The sequence below is a fragment of the Eschrichtius robustus genome, chromosome 10, assembly GCF_028021215.1.
Source record: "Eschrichtius robustus isolate mEscRob2 chromosome 10, mEscRob2.pri, whole genome shotgun sequence".
NCBI lineage: Eukaryota > Metazoa > Chordata > Mammalia > Artiodactyla > Eschrichtiidae > Eschrichtius > Eschrichtius robustus.
This window is the reverse complement of record NC_090833.1, coordinates 22,894,667-22,920,980: the sequence shown is the minus strand read 5'-3', so window position 1 is coordinate 22,920,980 and position 26,314 is coordinate 22,894,667. Positions and strand designations below refer to the sequence as shown.

Here is a 26,314-nt window from a genome sequence, read left to right as displayed (position 1 = left end):
TTCTTTCTTTCTTCCTTCCTTCCTTCCTCTCTTCCTTCCTTCCTTCCTTCCTTCCTTCCTTCCTTCCTTCCTTTCTTTCTTTCTTTCTTTCTTTCTTTCTTTCTTTCTTTCTTTCTTTCTTTCTTTCTTTCTTTCTTATTTTTTCTCCCTTTTACTCTGAGCGGTGTGGACGAAAGGCTCTTGGTGCTCCAGCCAGGCATCAGGGCCGTGCCTCTGAGGTGGGAGAGCCAACTTCAGGACACTGGTCCACAAGAGACCTCCCAGCTCCAGGTAATACCAAATGGCGAAAATCTCTCAGAGATCTCCATCTCAACATCAAGACCCAGCTTCACTCAACGACCAGCAAGCTACAGTGCTGGACACCCTATGCCAAACAACTAGCAAGACAGAAACACAGCCCCATCCATTAGCAGAGAGGCTGCCTAAAATCATAATAAGGCCACAGACACCACAAAATACACCACCAGACGTGGACGTGCCCACCAGAAAGACAAGATCCAGACTCATCCACCAGAACTCAGGCACTAGTTCCCTCCACCAGGAAGCCTACACAACCCACTGAACCAACCTTAGCCACTGGGGACAGATACCAAAAACAATGGGAACTACGAACCTGCAGCCTGTGAAAAGGAGACCCCAAACACAGTAAGGTAAGCAAAATGAGACGACAGAAAAACACACAGCAGATGAAAGAGCAGGGTCAAAACACGCCAGATTTAACAAATGAAGAGGAAATAGGTAGTCTACCTGAAAAAGAATTCAGAATAATGATAGTAAGGATGATCCAAAATCTTGGAAATAGAATAGACAAAATGCAAGAAACATTTAACAAGGACGTAGAAGAACTAAAGAGGAACCAAGCAATGATGAAAAACACAATAAATGAAATTAAAAATACTCTAGGTGGGATCAATAGCAGAATAACTGAGGCAGAAGAAAGGATAAGTGACCTGGAAGATAAAATGGTGGAAATAACTACTGCAGAGCAGGATAAAGAAAAAAGAATGAAAAGAACTGAGGACAGTCTCAGAGACCTCTGGGACAACATTAAACGCACCAACATTCGAATTATAGGGGTCCCAGAAGAAGAAGAGAAAAAGAAAGGGACTGAGAAAATATTTGAAGAGATTATAGTTGAAAACTTCCCTAATATGGGAAAGGAAATAGTTAATCAAGTCCTGGAAGCACAGAGAGTCCCATACAGGATAAACCCAAGGAGAAACACGCCAAGACACATATTAATCAAACTGTCAAAAATTAAATATAAGGAAAACATATTAAAGGCAGCAAGGGAAAAACAGCAAATAACACACAAGGGAATCCCCATAAGGTTAACATCTGATCTTTCAGCAGAAACTCTGCAAGCCAGAAGGGAGTGGCAGGATATACTTAAAGTGATGAAGGAGAAAAACCTACAACCAAGATTACTCTACCCAGCAAGGATCTCATTCAGATGTGATGGAGAAATTAAAACCTTTACAGACAAGCAAAAGCTGAGAGAGTTCAGCACCACCAAACCAGCTTTACAACAAATGCTAAGGGAACTTCTCTAGGCAAGAAACACAAGAGAAGGAAAACACCTACAATAACAAACCCAAAACATTTAAGAAAATGGGAATAGGAACATACATATCGATAATTACCTTGAATGTAAATGGATTAAATGCTCCCACCAAAAGACACAGGCTGGCTGAATGGATACAAAAACAAGACCCATATATATGCTGTCTACAAGAGACCCACTTCAGACCTAGAGACACATATAGACTGAAAGTGAGGGGATGGAAAAAGATATTCCATGCAAATGGAAATCAAAAGAAAGCTGGAGTAGCAATTCTCATATCAGACAAAATAGACTTTAAAATAAAGACTATTACAAGAGACAAAGAAGGACACTATATAATGATCAAGGGATCGATCCAAGAGGAAGGTATAACAATTGTAAATATTTATGCACCCAACATAGGAGCACCTCAATACATAATGCAAATACTAACAGCCATAAAAGGGGAAATCGACAGCAACACAACCATAGTAGGGGACTTTAACACCCCACTTTCACCAATGGACAGATCATCCAAAATGAAAATAAATAAGGAAACACAAGCTTGAAATGATACATTAAACAAGATGGACTTAATTGATATTTATAGGACATTCCACCCAAAAACAACAGAAAACACATTTTTCTCAAGTGCTCATGGAACATTCTCCAGGATAGATCATATCTTGGGTCACAAATCAAGCCTTGGTAAATTTAAGAAAATTGAAATCGTATCAAGTATCTTTTCCGACCACAATGCTATGAGACTAGATATCAATTACAGGAAAAGATCTGTAAAAAATACAAACACATGGAGGCTACACAATACACTGCTTAATAACGAAGTGATCACTGAAGCAATCAAAGGGGAAATCAAAAAATACCTAGAAACAAATGACAATGGAGATACGACGACCCAAAACCTATGGGACGCAGCAAAAGCAGTGCTAAGAGGGAAGTTTATAGCAATACAAGCCTACCTCAAGAAACAGGAAACATCTCGAATAAACAACCTAACCTTGCACCTAAAGCAATTAGAGAAAGAAGAACAAATAAACCCCAAAGCCAGCAGAAGGAAAGAAATTATAAAGATCAGGTCAGAAATAAATGAAAAAGAAATGAAGGAAACAATAGCAAAAATCAATGAAACTAAAAGCTGGTTCTTTGAGAAGATAAACAAAATTGATAAACCATTAGCCAGACTCATCAAGAGAAAAAGGGAGAAGACTCAGATCAATAGAATTAGAAATGAAAAAGGAGAAGTAACCACTGACACTGCAGAAATACAAAAGATCATGAGAGATTACTACAAGCAACTCTATGCCAATAAAATGGACAACCTGGAAAAACTGGACAAATTCTTAGCAAAGCACAACCTTCCAATACTGAACCAGGAAGAAATAGAAAATATGAACAGACCAATCACAAGCACTGAAATTGAAACTGTGATTAAAAACCTTCCAACAAACAAAAGCCCAGGACCAGATGGCTTCACAGGCGAATTCTATCAAACATTTAGAGAAGAGCTAACACCTATCCTTCTCAAACTCTTCCAAAATATTGCAGAGGGAGGAACACTCCCAAACTCATTCTACAAGGCCACCATCACCCTGATACCAAAACCAGACAAAGATGTCACAAAGAAAGAAAACTACAGGCCAATATCACTGATGAACATAGATGCAAAAATCCTCAACAAAATACTAGCAAACAGAATCCAACAGCACATTAAAAGGATCATACCCCATGATCAAGTGGGGTTTATCCCAGGAATGCAAGGATTCTTCAATATACGCAAATCAATCAATGTGATACACCATATTAACAAACTGAAGGTGAAAAACCATATGATCATCTCAGTAGATGCAGAGAAAGCTTTCGACAAAATTCAACACCCATTTATGATAAAAGCCCTGCAGAAAGTAGGCATAGAGGGAACTTTCCTCAACATAATAAAGGCCATATATGACACACCCACAGCCAACATTGTCCTCAATGGTGAAAAACTGAAACCATTTCCACTAAGATCAGGAACAAGACAAGGTTGCCCACTCTCACCACTATTATTCAACATAGTTTTGGAAGTGTTAGCCACAGCAATCAGAGAAGACAAAGAAATAAAAGGAATCCAAATCGGAAAAGAAGAAGTAAAGCTGTCACTATTTGCAGATGACATGATACTATACATAGAGAATCCTAAAGATGCTACCAGAAAACTCCTAGAGCTAATCAATGAATTTGGTAAAGTAGCAGGATACAAAATTAATGCACAGAAATCTCTTGCATTTCTATACACTAATGACGAAAAATCTGAAAGTGAAATTAAGAAAACACTCCCGTTTACCATTGCAACAAAAAGAATAAAATATCTAGGAATAAACCTACCTAAGGAGACAAAAGACCTGTATGCAGAAAATTATAAGACACTGATGAAAGAAATTAAAGATGATACAAATAGATGGAGAGATATACCATGTTCCTGGATTGGAAGAATCAACATTGTGAAAATGACTCTACTACCCAAAGCAATCTACAGATTCAATGCAATCCCTATCAAACTACCACTGGCATTTTTCACAGAACTAGAACAAAAAATTTCACAATTTGTATGGAAACACAAAAGACCCCGAATAGCCAAAGCAATCTTGAGAACGAAAAATGGAGCTGGGGGAATCAGGCTCCCTGACTTCAGACTATATTACAAAGCTACAGTAATCAAGACAGTTTGGTACTGGCACAAAAACAGAAATATAGATCAATGGAACAGGATAGAAAGCCCAGAGATAAACCCACACACATATGGTCACCTTATCTTTGATAAAGGAGGCAAGCATATACAGTGGAGAAAAGACAGCCTCTTCAATAAGTGGTGCTGGGAAAATTGGACAGATATATGTAAAAGTATGAAATTAGAACACTCCCTGACACCATGCACAAAAATAAACTCAAAATGGATTAAAGACCTAAGTGTAAGGCCAGACACTATCAAACTCTTAGAGGAAAACATAGGCAGAACACTCTATGACATACATCACAGCAAGATTCTTTTTGACCCAGCTCCCAGAGAAATGGAAATAAGAACACAAATAAACAAATGGGACCTAATGAAACTTAAAAGCTTTTGCACAGCAAAGGAAACCATAAACAAGACCAAAAGACAACCCTCAGAATGGGAGAAAATATTTGCAAATGAAGCAACTGACAAAGGATTAATCTCCAAGATCTACAAGCACCTCATGCAGCTCAATAACAAAAAGACGAACAACCCAATCCAAAAATGGGCAGAAGACCTAAATAGACATTTCTCCAAAGAAGATATACAGATTGCCAACAGACACATGAAAGAATGCTCAACATCATTAATCATTAGAGAAATGTAAATCAAAACTACAATGAGATATCATCTCACACTGATCAGAATGGCCATCATCAAAAAATCTAGAAACAATAAATGCTGGAGAGGGTGTGGAGGAAAGGGAACACTCTTGCACTGTTGGTGGGAATGTAAATTGATACAGCCACTATGGAGAACGGTATGGAGGTTCCTTAAAAAACTACAAATAGAACTACCATATGACCCAGCAATCCCACTAGTGGGCATATACCCTGAGAAAACCATAGTTCAAAAAGAGTCATGTACCAAAATGTTCATTGCAGCTCTATTTACAATAGCCAGGACATGGAAGCAACCTAAATGTCCATCAACAGATGAATGGATAAAGAAGATGTGGCACATATATACAATGGAATATTACTCAGCCATAAAAAGAAATGAAATGGAGGTATTTGTAATGAGGTGGATGGAGTTAGAGTCTGTCATACAGAGTGAGGTAAGTCAGAAAGAGAAAAACAAATACCGTATGCTAACACATATATACGGAATCTAAGGAAAAAAAAAAAAAAGGCCATGAAGAACCTAGTGGCAAGACGGGAATAAAGACACAGACCTACTAGAGAATGGACTTGAGGATATGGGGAGGGGGTGGGGTGAGATGTGACAGGGTAAGAGAGTGTCATGGACATATATACACTACCAAATGTAAAATAGATAGCTAGTGGGAAGCAGCCACATAGCACAGGGAGATCAGCTCGGTGCTTTGTGACCACCTAGAGGGGTGGGATGGGGAGGGTGGGAGGGAGGGAGATGCAAGAGGGAAGAGATATGGGAACATATTGTATGTGTATAACTGATTCACTTTGTTATAAAGCAGAAGCTAACACACCATTGTAAGGCAATTATACTTCAATAAAGATGTTAAAAAAAAAAAAAAAAAGTCAATATTCAAAGACTACTCTCCCCATCATCATCTTTTAACTTGTCCAAGAAGGAAGTTTGTTGCCTACATTGTCAAATAGCTTTGAAAAATATTGCCCTATAATCCTCTCATGTGTTTATCTCCCAGTATTATAAGTAGATGAAGAAATGGACAACCAATCAGTTTTTTTCAAATCATGCAAAGAAAATCAACATTATAAGTCTGGTTCAGGAAACCATAAATATTCTAACTTGGCTTATAATACTATGAATAAAATTACTTTTAATAAATTTAAATCTTCCCTTTATTGTATGGCAAAAATATGTTATAAATAAATAAGAAATAAATGGAGCAACAGGTTCAGATAGTTGTTAGTCAAAGGATATGTGAAATAGGAGGAAATTATGTTTTGAAAATACAACTGAGTGCTTCTTGAGGAATAATGAATAACTTTACACAGGAGATACTTGACAAGCACTACCTCAGCTAGGTGATAAAGGTCAGTATCAATAGTGAGAAATTATATTGATAGTAGTACCCTTGTTATGATGTGATGAAATGGCACTCTACCTTTGTGATCTTCCTCCCAAAAGCTATAAACCCAATTTAATCATGATAAAAGCATATGACAAATTCCAATAGAGGAGCATCCTACAATATATTTGACCAGTACTCTTCAAAACTGCCAAGTCATCAAAAGCAAGGAAAGTCATAGAAAATGTCAAAGCTAGAAGGAGCCTAAGGAAATGAGACAAATAAATTAAATGTAGTATCCTGGAAGAGATTACGCAACAGAAAAATACATTAGGTAAAACCAAAACAAATCTGAATAAACTATGACTTTAGTTAATAATGTATCAATGGTGATTCATTACCTGTAACAAATGTACCATACTTATCTAAGATGTGGGAAACTGGATGTAGGGGGTATATGTGAATTCTCTATACTACCTTTCCAATTTTTCTATAAATCTGAAACAGTTCTGAAAAATTTCTCTTTGACATAAATCATAGCAATATGTTTTTGAATCTGTCTCCTAAGGCAAAAGAAATAAAAGCAAAAGTAAACAAATAGGACCTAATTAAACTTGAAAGCTTTTGCACAGCAAGGGAAAACACCAACGAAACAAAAAGACAACTTACAGAATGGGAGAAAATATCTGCGAATGATATGACCAGTAAGGGGTTAATATCCAAAATATATAAACAGCTCATACAACTCAGTATCAAAAAAACACAAACAACCCAATCAAAAAATGGGTAAAAGGCCTGAATAGACATCCTTCCAAAGAAGACATACAGATGACCAACAGGCACATAAAAAGATGCTCAACATCACTAATTATTAGAGGAAAACAACAATAAGATATCACCTTACACCAGTCGGCTATCATCAGAAAGTCTACAAATAACAAATATTGGAGAGGATGTGCAGAAAATGAAACCCTTGTACACTACTGGTGGGAATGTAAGTGGTGTGGCCTCTATGTAAAACGGGACGGAGGCTCCTCAAAAAGCTAAAAATAGAAGTATTATATGATCCAGCAATTCCACTCTGGGGTATATATCCAGAAAAAATGACAACACTAATTTGAAAAGATATATGCATCCCAAATTCATAGCAGTACTATTTACAATAGCCAAGATATGGAAGCAACCCATGTGTCCATAACAGATGAATGGGTAAAGAAGATGTGGTATATATTTAGAATGGAATCTTAGCCATAAAAAAGAATGAAATTCTGCCATTTGCAGCAGCATATATGGACTTAGAGAATATTATGCTTAGTGAAATAAGTCAGATGGGGAACAACAAATACTGTATGATACCACCTACATATGGAATCTAAAAATTAATACAAACGAATGTATATGCAAAACAGAAACAGATTCACATAGAAAACAAACTAGTGGTTACCAAAGGGGAGAGGGATGGGGGAGGGGCAAATTAGGCTTATGGGATTAAGAGATACATACTACTATGTAGAAAATAGATGAGCAACAAGAATATATTGTATAGCACAGGGAATCATAGCCATTATCTTGTAATAACTTTTAAGGGAGTATAATCTGTAAAAATACTGAATCACTATGCTATGTACACCTGAAACTAATATAATATTGTAAATCAAGTATACTTCAATAAAAAAGAAGAACAATTTATATTTTGAAAGTTATAAATACTTGTGTCCCTCACAATCCAAAAGCAATTTATGTACTTGAATTAAGCAGCAGTGATACAACAGATTATAAATCTTGGAAGTTTATATTTCACAGAGTGGCTGGACTCTTGGTCCATAAGCACATCTGTAAGATATTCCAATATTCATATTTTCCATGAAACCTTATACATAGCAAAAACAAAGCAAAAATTACATGAGAGTGAATATCATGGCTATCCTCAGTTATTTTGTGATTTAATGAACTACCCAATGATTATATTATCCTTAGTCACATTAGACCAAAAATTACTACATCCCTTTTTTCCTCTTTAAGATCAGTGTGTGATGGGAGCCACCCATTGAATTAGAAAAATCAAAAATCCATTCCCTTTACAGTTTTTGTTTTCATGTCGTGTTAGTTTTTTCCATTTCTACTGTAACAAATTACCGCACACTTCGTGGCTTGAAACAACACAAATTTATTGCGCACTTCGTGGCTTGAAACAACACAAATTTATTATCTCCCAGTTTCGGAGTTCAGAAGTCTGAAATAGGGCTCTTTGGGCGAAAATCCAGGTGTTGGCGGAGCTGCATGCTTTCTGGAGCCTCCAGAGGAAAGTCTGATTTCTTGCCTTCCCTAGCTTCTCGGAGCTGCCTGTGCTCCTTGGCCCCTTCCTGCATTTTGAAAGCCAGCAGCTGTGTCACCCCATACTCGGCCTCCACCGTCACATCTCATCCTCTGATCCTCCTGCTTTCCTCTTCCATCTTTTAAGGACCCTAATGATTACACTGGGTCCCTCTGGATAATCCAGGATACTCTATTTTAAGATCCTTGACATCTGCAAAATCCCTTTTGCCATGTAAGGTAACATATTCATCACAGGTTCTGGGGATTCAGACATGGATCTTTGCTGGGGGTGGGATGCTTTACTCTGCCTCATATACAGATTTAGCATAAAGAATATTTGGTCATAAAACTCACTTTTAGGTTGACGCTTCCTCTCAGATTTCTTTCTTTTGTCCTAATTCCCTTCTCAACATTCACGTTGCATGTCATTTAGTGAGATAATATATGTAAAACCTGTATTTTTACAGTTTGAACCTTTTTTGCTGCCTTATGTATTCCAAGGAACTAGAACTGTGCCTGGCACTTGTTAGGCACTCAACAAACATTTGATTAATGAATGAACAAATAGTTAAGTGGTAGCTACTTCTATAAATATTTAACTCTTTCTTTTTTTCCCATTTTAAAAAACTGAGGTATAGTTGATTTACAATGTATTAGTTTCAGGTGTACAGCAAAGAGATTCGGTTCATATATACATACACACACACATGCTCTTTTTCAGATTCTTTTCCCTTATAGGTTATTATAAGATATTGAATATATTTCCCTGTGCTATACAGCAGGTCCTTGCTGTTCATCTGTTTTATATACAGTAGTGAGTATCTGTTTATGCCTTTCTGCTAGTCGCACTTATGTGTGTGTGTGTGTGTGCTCTCATTATCTAGCTGCTACTTCCCAGTAAATATGGGACAGAACTCATATCTTGGGTAATGATATATTTTCCTAAATAAATTTTACGTTTGGTCTCATCAATAGACATCACCTTTTGAAGTTATTTTTGAAGGACTCAGCACTGCTTTGATTATTGGAGCCTAGGAAAGATTAGAATATAATGTTAGCTTTCAATTCCCAAATAAGCTTATTCTATTATTCAGAACTCAATTGAATTTCCTCTTACCTTTAGTCTACTTCCTCCATTGGTAAGTCATCTGTTTGATCATTTAATCATAGCCAAAAAAATCACAGATGGGGCCCTAACCTGCCATAATCCTCTGCAACCCACAGGCTCTTTGACACCCGGTACAGCATTCGGGAGAACGGTCAGCTCCTCACCATCCTGAGTGTGGAAGACAGCGATGACGGCATTTACTGCTGCATAGCCAACAATGGCGTGGGAGGAGCTGCCGAGAGTTGTGGAGCTCTGCAAGTGAAGATGAGTGAGTAGGAAAGAGAATCATCCATTGATTTCAAAGCTGACTTGGTACATTTTGAAGCAGGCAGTAAATAGAGCCTCCCGCATACCTGTATGTTCAGGCAGCCAGACAAGTTCAAGTTCAAATCACAGCCTTGAGACAGTTCCACACCTCTTATTCCTGCCATCAACCACCATCCTACAGGCAAGCCTCATTGTTCTCTACCGTCTCCCACTTTCATGCCTTTATATGTCTCTTTATTTGTGCCACCCTAACATCTTTCACCAGGAACTTCCCTTTAGAATCTTTACCCCATACCTTCAAAACAGTTTCATTACAACCAAACACCCTTTTAATCTAAAACCTCTTTGCAGACACTTCTTCTACCCTTTTGCCTTGTTTCAAACTTGATTTTCTTGAGAGACTTTTCAAACTTGAGTGACGTTTCTGCTGAAAGGGAGGCTATTTCTTCCCCACTTCATGTCAACAAGGCTAGCATGTACTGATGTTTCATTGCGGCTTTTAAGCCATTACATTTTGTATTCCTGTGCAAAACCTTTCCTCTCATGAGGGCTTTTGCCATTTTGACACTCTCTCTAACTCTGTTCATCAAGTCAGCTACTCACTTCTAGGTCCTCTCCCATATTTCTCAAAGATTTTGATTCCAGATTTATTAAATTTCTATCCATTCCTACTCCTGCCATTATCCTAAGGGATTTCAACAGCCATGATTCAGAGCCACTGTTCACTTCATCCTATAGCTCCTTGACCTTCACAAGTCCAGTGATGTTTGCCTTAACTCTTTATCAGTCTACCCAATCTATGACCTCGTCACCCCCAGGAAATGGACTGTATTTCAAATCTTAAACCCCAGTAGGTCACATCCTGAACATGGACATTTCTATTTCCAGCTCTGTCCGATGAGGAAAGTAGTTTCCCACACTCATGATTTGCCTCCAAACAGAAGGCATAAACTCCATCTGTCTCTTTCTCAGCTAAGAACAGAGTCTAGCTCTCTCACACCCTTCCTCCCACTCCATACCGTCACCATCATGGTCATGTTCTCCTGCCCTTAACTCCATTGGGGGGGTCTCTGTTCCATCGACCCCCAATGGGCACTTCATTCAATTCTCTCTTCACTTAGTTCTCTCTCCTACCTAGCATGGCATCATCACGCAGCCCTTACCAGCATCCTCAAATCTCATGACCCCCTGTGCTATAGCACCTGCTGCCTGCAAACTCTCAACCTTGTAATGAAGTAACCTTTATTTTCTCCTCTCTGACGTCACACTACTGATGGGAGAAATCACAGAAACATGCATATTGGCACCATACAAAGCACGGTGGAATCCAGTTCCACCCGGAATGTTTATTATGAGTTTTTGTTGTTGATTTTATCACTATTTCTTACATCTTTTATCTTTTGGTTTTATTGTTATTGTTTTGCTGGAGGAAGTTGTTTGCTGCTTCTTTTCAGTGTGAGCACGTGAGATGTATTTTCTGAATGTGTGGCTGAAAGTCTTTATTTTGCACTCCAATTTTTTCTCCTCATATTTCCTACATATCTGTCTTGATATTCTACTTTCTAGGAGATTTATTTGGCTTTTCCTTCTATATCATGAATTTGGTCTTCAGTATGACCATTCTGCTATTCTGACCTTATATTCTGTACTTTGATCTTAAAAACCCGTATTTTTAATTTCTAGGTATTATTTTTTCTCTGATTTTTTTCATAGCCAACTGTATGTGTATGATGCAATATTCACTCATCTAAGGATACTATTAATGCATTTTTTAAAAAGCATTTTCTTCTTTCACCTGCTTTATTTCTGTTTTCTTCAGGCTAAGTTTTGATTTTATTTTGATTCTCTTTCTTCATGTTCATGGTTGTTCTCACATGTCTCTTAATCTTTTATGTTTGATCATACTTATAAATGCTGTCCGAGATTAACTATAATAGGTATGTAGTGGGGCTAGTGGGACATCGTGGGAAAGCTGATCTGGGGGTTCTGAGGGTAAATAGGTTGGGATGTACCCACAAGCAGGCTTTCTTTCAGCATGTGGGGCAGTAAGAACACCAAGTAAGGAAGTTGGGATGTTCTCTTTTGCTGAAGAATGAAGGTGTGATTCCAAAGACAGAGTACATTTAAGTACTTCACTACTTTGTGGTACTACTTTTCCTTTGAATACTGCTCATACTTTTCTGGCACTAAATGTTCTTGATTTTGGTTCTATCCTAAATCCTCTTTTTTTCTTCTCTCCTCTTCTTTTCTCCACTCTCTCCTTAGGAAAGCTCACCCATTCAGGTGGGTATACACTGGTGTGGCCATCCCAACTGTTAAAATTTTGGAATGCTTCCACACTGCTTGCTAAAGAGCTGTTTCATGAGACCCTCAAGGTCTCCACCCCCATCGCTACTCCAACTACCCTCAGACCTCCTTCGGGAGTTCCCTCCCCCAGATTCCTTATGGTCCAACAACTAAGGGTTCAGTCTTGGCATAGCAGGACACTTCCAGCATCCCACTTCAACAAGATGACCAGTTCTGATTAGTCAGTGCTCATGGCTGCACCTGAATCATGCTCCCTCAGGGTGGGGAATCCATGACTCCACGTCAACACTCAGTTCATTCCTAGTTTTCTTTATATTCAATTGCCCGCAAAGGTTCTCCTGACCTCTCACCAACAGATGACAAAGACATTTCATTGAGAAGACAGGAGTTATTTGCTTTAAGCAAAGGTTTCCTGCCTAAGACATTATCTGTGACAAACTCAGGTTTGCCACAGGGATCAGTTCAGGGGGCCCAATGGAAGGAATGAATAATACTCTCTTTGACTATATCACAGGTGTATCAACTCCTAAGCTAAGCTTTTGCCAATAGCTGTATGACAACTCAACTCACAATTGAGGTGCCTAGTCATTATCTAAATGTAGGTATTCACTGTCATTGATGAGAATGAGCATTGTATGCTTTAGATCGCAGACAAAGTGACAACGTTGATATTTTCCTATAACATGTTTAAAGCCTGTCTTGTATCTTTGCCACACTGCAGGATCATACCACCTCTAAATGGCAATAAATGGCTAGATTAAAAATCAATAGACCATGCAGTCTTTGCAAATATCACTTATAACCACCACCAAACCATGTCCCTCCAACACACACACACACACACACACACACACACACACACAATTGAAGTAGAAGGGCAAAAATCCTTATTTCCTGCTCTTCTATGTCAAAGTAACAAATTGATTATGGCACATGACCTGAAAGAAATAAAATGCATCTATTTCTCAGTAGTCTCTCCTGCAAAGACAGTCTTCTGTTTTGTATCTGTAACATAAGATTCCTTAGGAAATAAATGTAGTTTTCATTATTTTATGAATGTTCCAAATAGTAAAATAACTGGCATCCTGAACTTGTCAATACTTCTATGCATTAGATTTAATAATGTCTTCCTCTGAAAGCTCAATATTGGAGACTAAAAATTAACTGACATAAACTATTTCTTCTGAAAAAATTAATTTAGGAGTGTTTCACAGAGCAGTATACACAAGTTGGCTTTGCAGAGTAGAGTTACTCTGAATTGTATTACAGAATATCTCTGATTACAAATATAGTAACATTTGATTTATTTTCTAGAGGATAAATGTATCTAATTTTTAATCATCAAACTTAATAGTCAAATTAAGATGGAAGCCAAAGGGAAAGTAGGTCATAACTCAGAATTATACAAATAAAACTTATATCAAAACTTTACTTTCATATGTTTTCATGTCTGTTGCTATGAATTATGTAATGTTGAATTGTTATGGTATCAGTTTATTTTAATCAACTTATTAACTATTTTTAAAGTGAAGAATACTATGATAATTTTAAACTCCTAATATGTTTTATGAACTGATTTTTCAAATAAGATAAAACAGAGATAACCTAAATTTTCAAAAATGATTTCTGTTTGATAGCCACTAAAAACATGTCTTAGCATTTGGCGAATTCTGTATTATAATAAGCCTAAGAATATTTTTAGTGTATATTTATAATTAAACATAAACTGAGAAACTCTAAGTTTAATAAAGCCATATTGCTTTTTAATTTTTAACCTTCATTTCCCTTTAGAACCTAAAATAACTCGTCCTCCCATAAACGTAAAAATAATAGAAGGATTAAAGGCAGTTCTACCATGTACTACAATGGGCAATCCCAAACCATCAGTGTCGTGGATCAAGGGGGACAGTGCTCTCAGGGTAAGTGATTGTTATGTTAAAACATGTATATACAACACATTTTCAAATACAACAATCCTTTGCAAACTCAGTCGCACACTTATAAACTTAGTATAAACTTTTTTCCATGTACAACATTTAACCAAACTTTAATATTTCTGTTCCCATATATGCAAATTGTAAGGCATTCCATTTGGGGCTGAGTAGGGGAAAAAAGAGATAGGAACCAGTAGTGTTAAGGATGATAAAGGAGGCAAAGCAGAGCAAAGCTACAGTCTTTTTTGTTGGTTGGTATTTGAATCATTTATTTTTCAACATTGAATCTTTGAGACTCAAGAGATTTAAAAAATGGAATTAAGCTCCAAGATTTAGACCTGACAAGTAGTTTCTGGGAGGAGACAGAGAAATAACGTTTGGAAGAAAAGGAATGAGAACATTCTGGAGTGAAGTTAGAGCATCAAGACTCAAGACTGGTGAACAAACCACCTTGACAACAACCTCAATCACATAGTCAAACTTGAAATGCATTATTCACATGCTTATTTTGTACTGCTTTGTATCTTATACCTACATTTATTGATAAATTACTATACTGCATCACCATCGTCTCTTTCTATCCTTGTATAACCTACTAACTGTGAACTCAGTGAGGTCAAAGACATTATGTTTTTCATATTACTGTACTCAGAGTATTCCATGGGGAATACATAGGTGTTGGTATATGTCAATTAATTGAAATAAAACATAATATCAATTAGCTTTGTTTTATTTAAAATAAAGCAAATAATTTTCATTTCTTTATGGTAATCTATATAATTCTCTGGCTTTCCTTTTGTTATAAATATTTTCTACAATAAAAGCAGAGGGTGGCTCTGTATACACTACTGAATTTAGAGTCCCCAGAGAGAAGATAGATGTAACATTTTAACTATAAAGACCAATTTTTGTATTATCTGTAGAATTTTCCAACTTTTCAAAGGACATATATTCCCCTAAGGATACCATATAGGCAGTAAGCATGGCTGTTAAAAGCAAAGCTTTTAATCAAACAGACCTGGATGTGACTTTTTTAGATATCAAATAAACTCCTAAAATAAGGCTTGTTGATGTAGGACATTCAATAAGCCTTGGGGTCCTCATATAATGAAAGAAAATAAAAATAACTGTATCTTATGGCATTGTTATTAAAATTAATTTTGGTAATCTTATACTATCTCATTTACTATTGTATGTTACCCATAATAAATGCCAAACAAATGTTAAAATAATATTTTTGATAAGATTGATAGTGATGACGAGATGAAATATAGCAAATGTGTCCTTGACAGACCCATGGCCATTTTTAATTCATGTCCCTATCCCTGGCAGGAAAACTCCCGCACTGCGGTTCTTGAATCCGGGAGTTTAAGGATTCATAATGTGCAAAAGGAAGATGCCGGAAATTATCGATGTGTGGCAAAAAACAGCCTCGGGACGGCATATTCCAAGTTGGCGAAGCTGGAAGTTGAGGGTAAGGAGCTGCGTTCCTTCCCATTACAGTGCTAGCAGAGGGCCTCACGCTCTACTGTGAAGGCTGTATTTCAGCCTGCAAAACAGAGAGGCAGTAGGTAGTTCATTTCCCTCATTTATTCCAGATATTAGACCGTGAGGTCAACACTCAAAAAATTGAAAAGAGAAAAAAAAAAGTTCCTTTGTATAACAGGTCATATTCCATGTATAGCCCATCAATTAACCAAAACCGACTAAAGTCACTATAATACTAAAACAATAGGATACCGTTTTAGAACGTCTTCTTGGCTTGGACAATTCTCCCTTGTTTATAAATTTGAAGATATTCATTTTATCTTTTTTCAGCATAAAAGACGTGTCTTAAAAATGTATCAAAAAGAAATGAAAAAAAGTAACCTCTTTCCAATTGTATTGTCACAAAGGGTTGAGAAAAATATAATACTGGCTCAAAATGTATAACCCCAAATGGTCCTACTTCTATGAGTTACATTGTCAAAATATTTTCCGTTTTTTAAAGTGTTCCTTTAAAGGCAATTAATCCAACAACTGGTTGTGAAATATCTTCACTGAGAAATCAGAATCCAGATTGAGCTAGGGATTCTATCCATTTGGTCCTCAGCTCCTTCTTGACCTAAAATTATAACATACTTTGCTTAAAAATAGAAACTACCAGCATGCCTATACGAGGTGAGTAAACTGAGTGCAAAACTCTTCCCAGCTCCTCCTGTTACAGGCCTTAGAATTAACCTCTCTGGCTCTCAGTTTTCTTATCTGCAAAGTGGGGTTTGTTGTGAGTATTCAATGAGATAAGTTACTGGTAGTGTTTAGCAGAGTGTCTGACCCTTTGTAAAACTCAGCAAATGTTGACTATAAGAATTATCACTTCCTTTTCTGTTTTTCTGTTATCTGATTGATAAAGTGATTATCACACACTGGCACAAATTATAGTTCAGCTGGGGAAGACTTCACAGTTTCCCCATAGCTTACTTTGATGTCACCCTTCTCTTGGGCCAAAATCGACCCTTTCCTACATTTCTTCCTTCTCAATCATACAGTTTTCTATTAGCTCCTTTAAGATTATCTTTATTTCCTAGCTAGACCTTCTTCTCACAGCTTTAATGATCTCATTTCAATTAACTGTTCATGGAAAGGAATAAGGTTGGAGGGAATAGTGGTTGTCAGATGTAAAAAGAATATATTTTTAGTACAGCTGCTAGAATTTAATATTTTTTAAATTATCAATGCTATTTAAAGCTCAGAATGCAACAACCACCTGATGTAACTTATTGAGTGAAAATTAACTAAACATACAAACACACTCAGTCCCACTTTCAGACACAATGAATGTCTGCCTAGATCCAGTGTTTCCTTGAACTATATGTGGAGGGATACAGAACCAATGTTATCCATTTGTGTACAATATCATAAATATTTTCCTCTTCAAGGTATGAAATACGAGCCCACTGAATTATAACATCAAATACTGATTGTTTAGGTTACTGTCTTCAAAGATATTGAAACCATTTGCTTTAGCTTTGGCCTAGAGAAAATTATCACAGATCTCATTAGTTGGAGTTCAATTACACAGTTTGGTCTTGCCTTGCCATTTAGTTTTGTATCATGCCTATCAGTAAAACTGAACACTCTCCTTTCTTCCAAACACTGAAACGATCATGTTCATTGTGTTAATAATTAATATATGCTAGAGATTTTATTAAACTTGCTAGTACTGAGAGCTCATAATATCATTTAAAGTTACTCTACCAGTAGGTAAGATGCTCATTTTAGCACGCATGTCTATTTCTACTCCATTCTAATCCTTATTAGTCAATATACACGAAAATATGTGACATGCTTAGCACAGCTGCTGGTATATAATATGCATTTAGTAAATGGTATCAACTATAATTATTGCTATTAGAACATAAATTTTTCAGCATATCTGCTTTGGTTATTGAAGCTCTGAAAAATTGGCTTCCACCTAAAGAAATAGTTGAGGCATGTCCACAGGACATAATGCAAACATGACCTATTTTAAAGGAAGGGCCAATTCAACCAACAACTCAGAGCAGGTGAAAAAGCAACTAAGAAGTCACTGGAAGAATCCCAATGTGCCTTCAAATGCCTGCTGTCTTGGCAATGGTGAGGGCTAAAGATGAAGCTGGCCGTGGTCAGTTAGGACAGATGAACATTTGCTATGTATTATATCGGTAACTCTGCAGATTAGTTTGAGCAAATCAGAATAAAAGCCCTGTAAGTGCTATTTGATGTGGGGCTACACTGAGGGCAAATAGGTATGTCAGGGAAAGATACGGTTTGTCTGCCATTGTGAGCTTCTAATGAGGTTAAGCATGCCAGGTTATGGATTTAGTACAGTGTGTTTGCTAAATCTTAGCAGCCAGAACAAACATGAAAGAAACACCCTTGGACACAGAAGTAAAGATAGCTCTCTTTCTAGATTGCCATCCTCAGGCCGCCGGGTCTCTGGAATGGCAATGTAAAGATATTCTACCGTGCCGCCTTGCCTTAAAAGATTCAAACAGTGGCATGCAAAATTACTGATGGAACCATCTAACTCAACCATGACCAAACATGGATGTTTTTCGAAAAGGATGAGCAATGGGATGGCTAACATTTTAAAATCCTAAATGCTTTACATGTATTATTTTATTTTAATTTTCACTAACAGTCACTGAGGAAGGGCCTATAATTGTACCATTTTAGGAAACCCAGGAACACAGAGGATAACTAATTCACTCAAGGCTGCACAGACAGAGGCACCTAAGAAATGGGGTAACACTGAATACTGTCTGTTCTATTAAAAAACGACAGAATCATGTGTGACATTGTCAAGAGTAGTGTCAGAATGGGGATGGGGAAGAAGCCAGAATTCTGTGAATGAAAGAGAACAGGAACTGAAAGAAAGAGAGACAGTGTATGTAGACAATTTTTTTTCCGATAAATTTGGCAGAGAAAAGGGATGAGTCAAAAAAGTTAGCAGTAGTTGGAGGCATCTTTGGCACATAGGAAGTGTGGTTTTGCACGATTTCTCTTTTTAAAAGATTGAAATGTTTAAGAAAAAACATGGACAGTGTTAAAATATTAATGAGAAGGAACCCAGAGAGCAGGAAAATTTGAATATACAGGAGAAAGGTGGAATATTCAAGGGACTGCGGTGCTTGGGAAGGCAAAAGAGATGTATTCAGCAATAAACTTTATATAGGGGGTGACCGCATGTCCCAGTTTGCCCAGGACAGTTCTGGTTTACACCTGTTGTCCTGGAATAATTATTAATAGAGTCCTTCTTTTACTTTCAAAAATATCCCAGCTTCAGTGGTCAATTATATGATTACTTAGACAGGAAGAAGAAACTTCCTTCCTTGTAATAGGAAGAAGGAGAAAAGAGGTGTATGCCAGTATAAATGAGTTCATAAGTTGGGCAGATGGAATTTGAGAAAGCTCTGTTCTGATGGGCTCTATTTCCTCTAGGAAGTAGGAAGTAAGGTTATCTTCTGAAAATATGTCTGTAAAGGGGGGCAGAGGGATGAAGAGAGGGGAAAGGTTTTAAAATAGCTGTGGGGAATGGGGGAGATGACTCACAGGGAAACTAGGCTTGCTGGGCAACATTCAGATTTTAGCAGAGACGAGTACTATGAATAGAGAGTGGCATCAATTTGCTTCATTGCAGGTTTTCCCACAGGGTTGCTCAGCAGTACAGGTATAAGTTGGAATAAGTAGAAAGCCAAATCCAAAGGCAAGATATAAGCATTGGAGTTTTGCCAGGAAAGAAAAGAGGGCAAAGGATTTGTGAATATTGTAAGAGAATGCTTGAAATGATGACTCATGGAATCCTTATGTACTAAATACACAAACCTGGGATTAAACACTTAGAACTCCAGCAACACGGCCAACAAGATAATATGAAAATCCTCCCACTACAAACAGCCAGAAATGCCGGGTTAGTTGTATAACTCATAAGGAAAAAAATGTAAATATTCAGAAGTCAGGAATGAATAGAAAGTGGAAAAGCAGAGCAGTAAGATCATGAGCTGGTTGGGAATTGTCCTCCACGTAATGAGACAAGTGCCCATTTCTTTAATGTAGAAGATTGGTTTTAAGACTCTTAAAGGGAAAAAGTCAAGGTCTTGGGTCCCTGTGAAGTGGAAGTTAGCGCTGATACCCTGTATAAAGCTGAGAACCACTGAAGTGAAAAGATAGGCCAGAAAAATTCTACCCGTTGGCATAGAAAGACAACACAGAGGCTTGTCTTTCTCTTCATAAGAAGAAAAAACAAGTGTTCTTATGAATGAATAGCCAGTACTCAGGACTGTATCTCAATTACATTTGGTTTTGAATTCATGCTACCAGCACAGCCAGTCTGGGAATCCCCAGTTGGAGAAATTAACATAAAAATTAGTCCCAGGTCTTCCAAAAAAGACATAGAGATGGCCAACAGGCACATGAAAAGGTGCTCAATATTGCTAATTAATAGAGAAATGCAAATCAAAACCAAAATGAGGTATCACTTCATACTGGTCAGAATGTCTATTATCAGAAAGTCTACAAATAATAAATTAGAGACGGTGTGGAGAAAAGGGAACCCGCCTACACCGTTGGTGGGAATGTAAATTGATACAGCCACTATGGAAGACAGTATGAAGGTTCCTTAAAAAACTAAAAATAGAGCTACCATATGATCCAGCAATCCCATTCCTGGGCATATATCCAGAAAAAATGAAAACTCTAATTCAAAAAGACGCATGCACCCCAATGCAGCACTATTTACAATAGCCAAGACATGGAAACAACCCAAGTGCCCATAAACAAATGACTGGCTTAAGAAGATGTGGTATATATAAAACGGAACATTACCTGGCTATAAAAAAAGTGAAATATTGTCATTTGCAGCAACATGCATGGGCCTAGATGATATTGTACTTAGTGAAGTAAATCATTCAGAGAAAGACAAATATGTGGAAAGACATGTGGAATCTAAAAAATAATACAAATCAGTCTACATACACAACAGAAACAGATTCACAGACACAGAAAACAAATTTATGGTTACCAAAAAGGAGAGGGAGAGAGGGAGGGACAAATTAGGAATATGGGATTAACCGATACAAAAAAATACATAAAATAGATAAGCAACAAGGATTCACTGTATAGCACAGGGAATTATATTCAATATCTTGTAATAACCTGTAATGAAATATAATCTGAAAAAAAACTGAATCACTTTTCTGTACACCTGAAACTAATACAATATTGTAAATAAACCATACTTTAAAAGAAAAATTTTTTTAATTAGTCCCTGGTCAAAAATTTAACAACAGAAAAGCTGAAAAAAGAAACACCTTACACAGGTTACATAGGGTTTTCATAGGCAAAGCCACACTGAGGATGAGTTCACAATACAAAATTATCACATCCACAGGAAACAACCTGCCTTGAGTGAGAATTAGCTGACACAATATACAAAGTGATTTAAACCCCAGGAAATTCGATTAACAACACAATATAATAGATACTCTAAAATAAATATGTTTAAACTAAAGACACAAAAGGAGGAACAACAAAAAAGTAAAATACATTAGGAAGAAGAAAGGCAGTTCCGATAAAGAATTAAATATAATTTTAACAAATGAAAAATATAATGGTTAAAATTAAAATTCAGTTGTTGAATAATGGTATATTAGAGATAAAGAGATAATTCACACATTAGAAGTCAGCTCTTCAGAATTAAGAATTCAGTGCAGAGAGATGGGAAAGATTAAACTGAATTTAAGAAATAATTAAGGATAAAAAGAGAAATAATTAAGGATGTAAATTATAGAAAGAGAGAATAGAGAAATGTAAAAGAAGCTATACTCAAAAGCATGATGCCTGAGAACTTGCCAAAATTGATGAAAACTTAAATCTTCAAGTATGAGATGTACACCAAGTCCCAATAGTAAAAATAAAGAGCAGATATAGAAATACTTGCACACCCAGACACAGTATAATGAACCAAATACATAACGAACCAAACACAAAAAGGTGATGTTAATTATTAAAGAAAAGACAGATTACTTACAAAGAACATCAATTAGAATAACAACAATAGACAGGGTGTGGGAAACCAGCACTTGCAATTATTCTTATAATTTGGTGTAGCCTAGTGGATATGTTTTTGGTTTTTTGTTTTTAATAACCATCAAACTTTAAAATGTGCATAGATTTGTCTCAATAATTTAACTTCTAAAAATTTGTCTAAGGGAATTATTTACAGAAGTATATACTCAAGATTATCACAAAGTTGTTTATAATAGTAAAATTTTTAAAATAATTTAAATTTGCATCAATAGGAGACTGACATAATATGGGATGAAATTCCGTGTGACCATTAAAAAGGATGAGATTGATCTATATGTATTAATTTCTAAGACTTTCCACCATATATGTGACTTGGGTCTGTTTCCTGTCTCTGAATCTCATTTTCCTCATCTCTAAAACAGGGATAAAAATAGGACCTACCTCTTAGGTTTTTGCAATGATTACATGAATTAATACTGGCACACAGTAAGCATGATATAATTATTTGCTGTTTTTATTAGTAGTAATTTAATTAATACTTATATAGTGCTTACCATGTGCAAGGCACTATCCTATTTCTTTAGAAATATTAACCCATTAGAAATATTAATGTGTTCATAAGTGAAAAAGTAAGTTAAAGAACAGTATGTTATATATTATACACTGGAGTATAAATGCCAAATTGTTAATAGTCATCATCTCTGCATATAGAATTACATGTGGGGGTTGGTAACCTTCCATCATATACTTTATATAGCTTTATACTTTCTGAACTTTTATAAAGAGACCTTTATAATGAGGAGGAATTAATGCTTGTATTTATGCTTTGGAAAAAATGACTCCTTCCAAATATTATACTATTTTAATCAAGTGACATCAACCTTTCTGTTCATTGGTTTTACATATTATTTTTGTAGTTCTGTTGCTCCATTCTGCTCTAGAACAAACTCAGGGATGGGAAAAGTTTTGTCAAAGGCAATCTATCCCTATGTTGATTAGATATTCACAACTCTTGCCTATTGGCTGAAGAACGTTCAGGGTGGGATCATGATAAACAGAACACGGAAGCTGCCATTTCCTTAGGGAGGGAATTAACCCATAAAGACAGTAAGTTGAGGAAGTAAGGGAGCCACTTAGATGGAGTGGGAAGTGAAAAGGTTCAGAGAGTGGCAGCTACTGGTGAATTCTCTTCTCGTTTGACTCTTCTTTCTTGATTATGGGCAGAAACCTGGAATTTATGATTCTGTAGTGGCTTGGAGGATCCAAACTAAAATTCCATATGGGTTCTGATTTCTCAATGAATATTTTCTACACTTGGTTAGGTGTTATTGACTCATAAGGTAAAATAACAGTAAGTTCACATAGAAAAGTGAAGCACTCCTGGGTGAGAACTATATAGCTATACTGATTTGCCATTGGCAGGGAAATCTCCGGTTTCCCAAATTCCATGGTCACCTGGAATGCAGAAAAGAGCTGTCAGTCTCACAACTGTGGAGGCTCTCCCTCTGGAAATGTTAACCCCTGTCTCGGGTACCTCTGTGACAGTGGGCTTTAGGATAGGCCTCATGGCAGGATAAATGAGGGCCAGAGAAATCTGTATGTCATATTTCATAGAAAATTTCATTTTCTAAATGTTCATTTTTAAATATTTTACCATATTTGGAGTGAATCTCACAGTCACTGGTTTTTTACAAGCATTGGCTAATTTTTTGTTTCTTTATTATGCATTTTAATATATCTGAAATTGAGATTTGTCTTACCCAGCTTAAAGGCAATCATACCTTGTTTGTGGCTTCTGCCCCCTAGCTACGATGGTTCCTTAGCTGTCTCCAGATATGAGAATGAATATACAATTATAAAACAAAGATAAATCAATCATATTGATGATTTATCATGTTTGGCTGAAAAGAGACAAAGTGACTTCTCAGGGACCTATGGAAGGAATTCTCTTCTAAGTCAAGGGACAGCGTTGTCTCTTTCTCCAATCTACTTCACGTTCTGCCTTAGGCATGGGCGCATCCAAAGAATGATCCCTACTGTTTCTCCTATGTGTCTTTAACTGAAACAGTTTTCTCCTGAGTACGCCGAAGTACTCAGTACTCCAGAGTACTCAGTGGCAGGGTGATACCACCATGGAGTGTGATGATCTGAGTGGTAGAGCTGAAGTTTCCAAGGAGAGGCTGCCATCAGGGGAGGCTTTGAATGACCTCTGAAGTACCAGATTCTTATTTTACTTTTCCAATTTTGACGAGAGGGATATTCTCCCTTAAAAAATGTTTCATAAACACTACACCACAGAAATTAAACACTTCTAATACGATAATGTAATTATTCTTTTTATAGCCAGAAAGAACATTGTTCTGAGTTTTTTAATCATTGGAAAGGATCCATTAAAAAAAACTACAAATATCTAATTTTCTTATATTTCCCTTATATTCTTACCTATTTCCCTTATGCTTCCCTTATATCCTTTGCCTTAATTATTAGTGAAATGATTTATTTATTTGGAGCTGAGGGTGGATCTTATACATTCTGTGAATATCACATTCAGACGAATCCTGCTTTGTGTATAGAAACTGGTTGAGTGTAGAATCCTTGAGACCCAAATTAAAATAGATGGATGTTGGAATGGATTGGGCTCCCTGCTAATTGCATTTTCTATTATTGCCTTGTTTCCTCTTGGAGCTTTAAGCCATTAAGGAAAAGATTAGGCAGAAGAGAGGCTAGAACCAAGGGTTCTCAGTCAGCGATCACCAGTGGGAAGAGGTGGCTTGGCATCAGTATAAAGCTGCAAATGAGAGTCCTAGAAGCAGACCAAGAAGAGAACAGAACCCTTCTACACAGAGGGTTATAGTAGGCTCTTCTAATGTTTAAACAACTCCTTATTTGCAGGGGGCCTCAAAAATAGACCCATGCCTCCACACTTGGGAGAGGCATTTTGGGGAGTGAGGAGGAGGGAAGGTGAGCCATTTGGCAAACTTAATCGGCTCCAGAGCAAGAGTTTCCCAACACTGAACAGGGCACTTTATTGCTGTCAGTCCCTTTCTCTGCAATCTGAAAAGCTTCACCATGTATCCCTTAGGGATGACCTGGTCTATTGGAGGCTTTTGTTGCTGTTGTTGAAGATTTTTGGCAAACATATGCAGTATATAAGATAAGTAGAATTCTAAAAGACCAAAACAAATACACACATAGGATGTCCCAGAGGCAAATGGCAAGAGATCTAACTCTAAGAGATCAGGACTGTTTTAAAAAAATGTTAGACTTCTGGCTGTCTTCTTTCCTAGAGATCAGACTTCCTTACTGCATCTAGAAATGTTTACATACATTTGATTTGCTTTTTCCTTTGTTTATGCTGCAGCTCTTAATATGACAAATGCCACAGAGAGAGGTATTTAAACCCCCAACGTGTGCTGTGCTCTCAGTGATTGCAGACTTAATAAAATTTGCAGTGGCCCTGTTCCCGGCATCAATTCTACCTGTTTGATGCCACTAACAGCTTTGATTTGCTGTCATGAGTACACTGTGTATTTAAAAACCAAAGAAAAGAAACAGGCATAAACCTTTGATAACCCGGGGGGCTATCATGGGGAAAATTAAATCTGCATGATTCATAGGGTGCATGCTCTAAAAGAAGGGTTTGACCCATTGATTTCAACTTTAGGGGAGATTATGCTGCATTCTCATCTAGAAGGTTCTGTAGTGCTTTTGAGGAACAATGGTAAAGTGGTCCTTTAGTTGAAGAGTTGTCAGTAAAGTTCTCTAAGGACAAAAAAAAGTTATATAATGATTATGCACTGAACATATAATACTTCAAGGTGAAGAACAGTTAGGCCCTCTTTAATCGCTTTTAAGAAAAGAAAATGTGCTTCAAAGATTTGTCTTCAATTATTTAAGATAATCAAATTGATATAATGTTGACATTATATCGTTTGAAATGAAAAGTTATTGGGACCGAAAATATGCACCCTCTAATTGGAGTAAGCTTTTATTTTCATTGTTTAGGTATTCAAATGAGATGTACAAGTTCAAACATACATTCACCAAAAAAAGGAAAAATTCTTTCCCTTTAATGCATTAATTCATCCAACAAAGATTCCTTGAGCAATACACCAGGTGCTGTATGAGACAGAGAAGACCATGTCATCACTGGGCTTAATTTCAAAATGTAGCTGTTTTGAATCATGCAAAGGTATCACAGAAAGCTATCAGGACTCTATGGCAATATGGAATTCAAATAGTACATTCACCTGTTTCCTTCAGAGATCAAATATGTGACTTTCAAATTTTAATTAGCATATTTATTTCCACCAATGATAAACTATACAAGGCATGATTTTTGGAAGGAACTTAATGTACTGGCTAATAACATGGGCTCTAGATTTTTGAGAAAACTGCCTGGGCTCCAGAGACTAGAGTCAACTGCTTAAGTTCAAACCGTGGCTCCACCACTTACTACTTATGTTAACTTCAGGTGGGTTACTTTGTTTCTTAGTGCCTCAGTTTCCCTACCTGTAAAATAAGGTGAATAATACTTCCTATCTCATAAGTTGTAAAAGGA

General features: G+C 36.7%; 1 protein-coding gene across 5 annotated transcripts in view; it reads left to right on the top strand.

Moving 5' to 3' along the window:
• Positions 1–26,314, top strand: part of MUSK (muscle associated receptor tyrosine kinase) — a 99,001-nt gene that overhangs the window by 20,966 nt on the left and 51,721 nt on the right. For all 5 annotated transcript variants that reach the window (XM_068552286.1, XM_068552284.1, XM_068552283.1 and 2 more), the window contains exons 3-5: positions 9,814–9,965; positions 14,063–14,190; positions 15,538–15,679. In XM_068552286.1, coding sequence (XP_068408387.1) covers positions 9,814–9,965; positions 14,063–14,190; positions 15,538–15,679 — 422 coding nt within the window. The remainder of the gene's footprint in view (positions 1–9,813; positions 9,966–14,062; positions 14,191–15,537; positions 15,680–26,314) is intronic.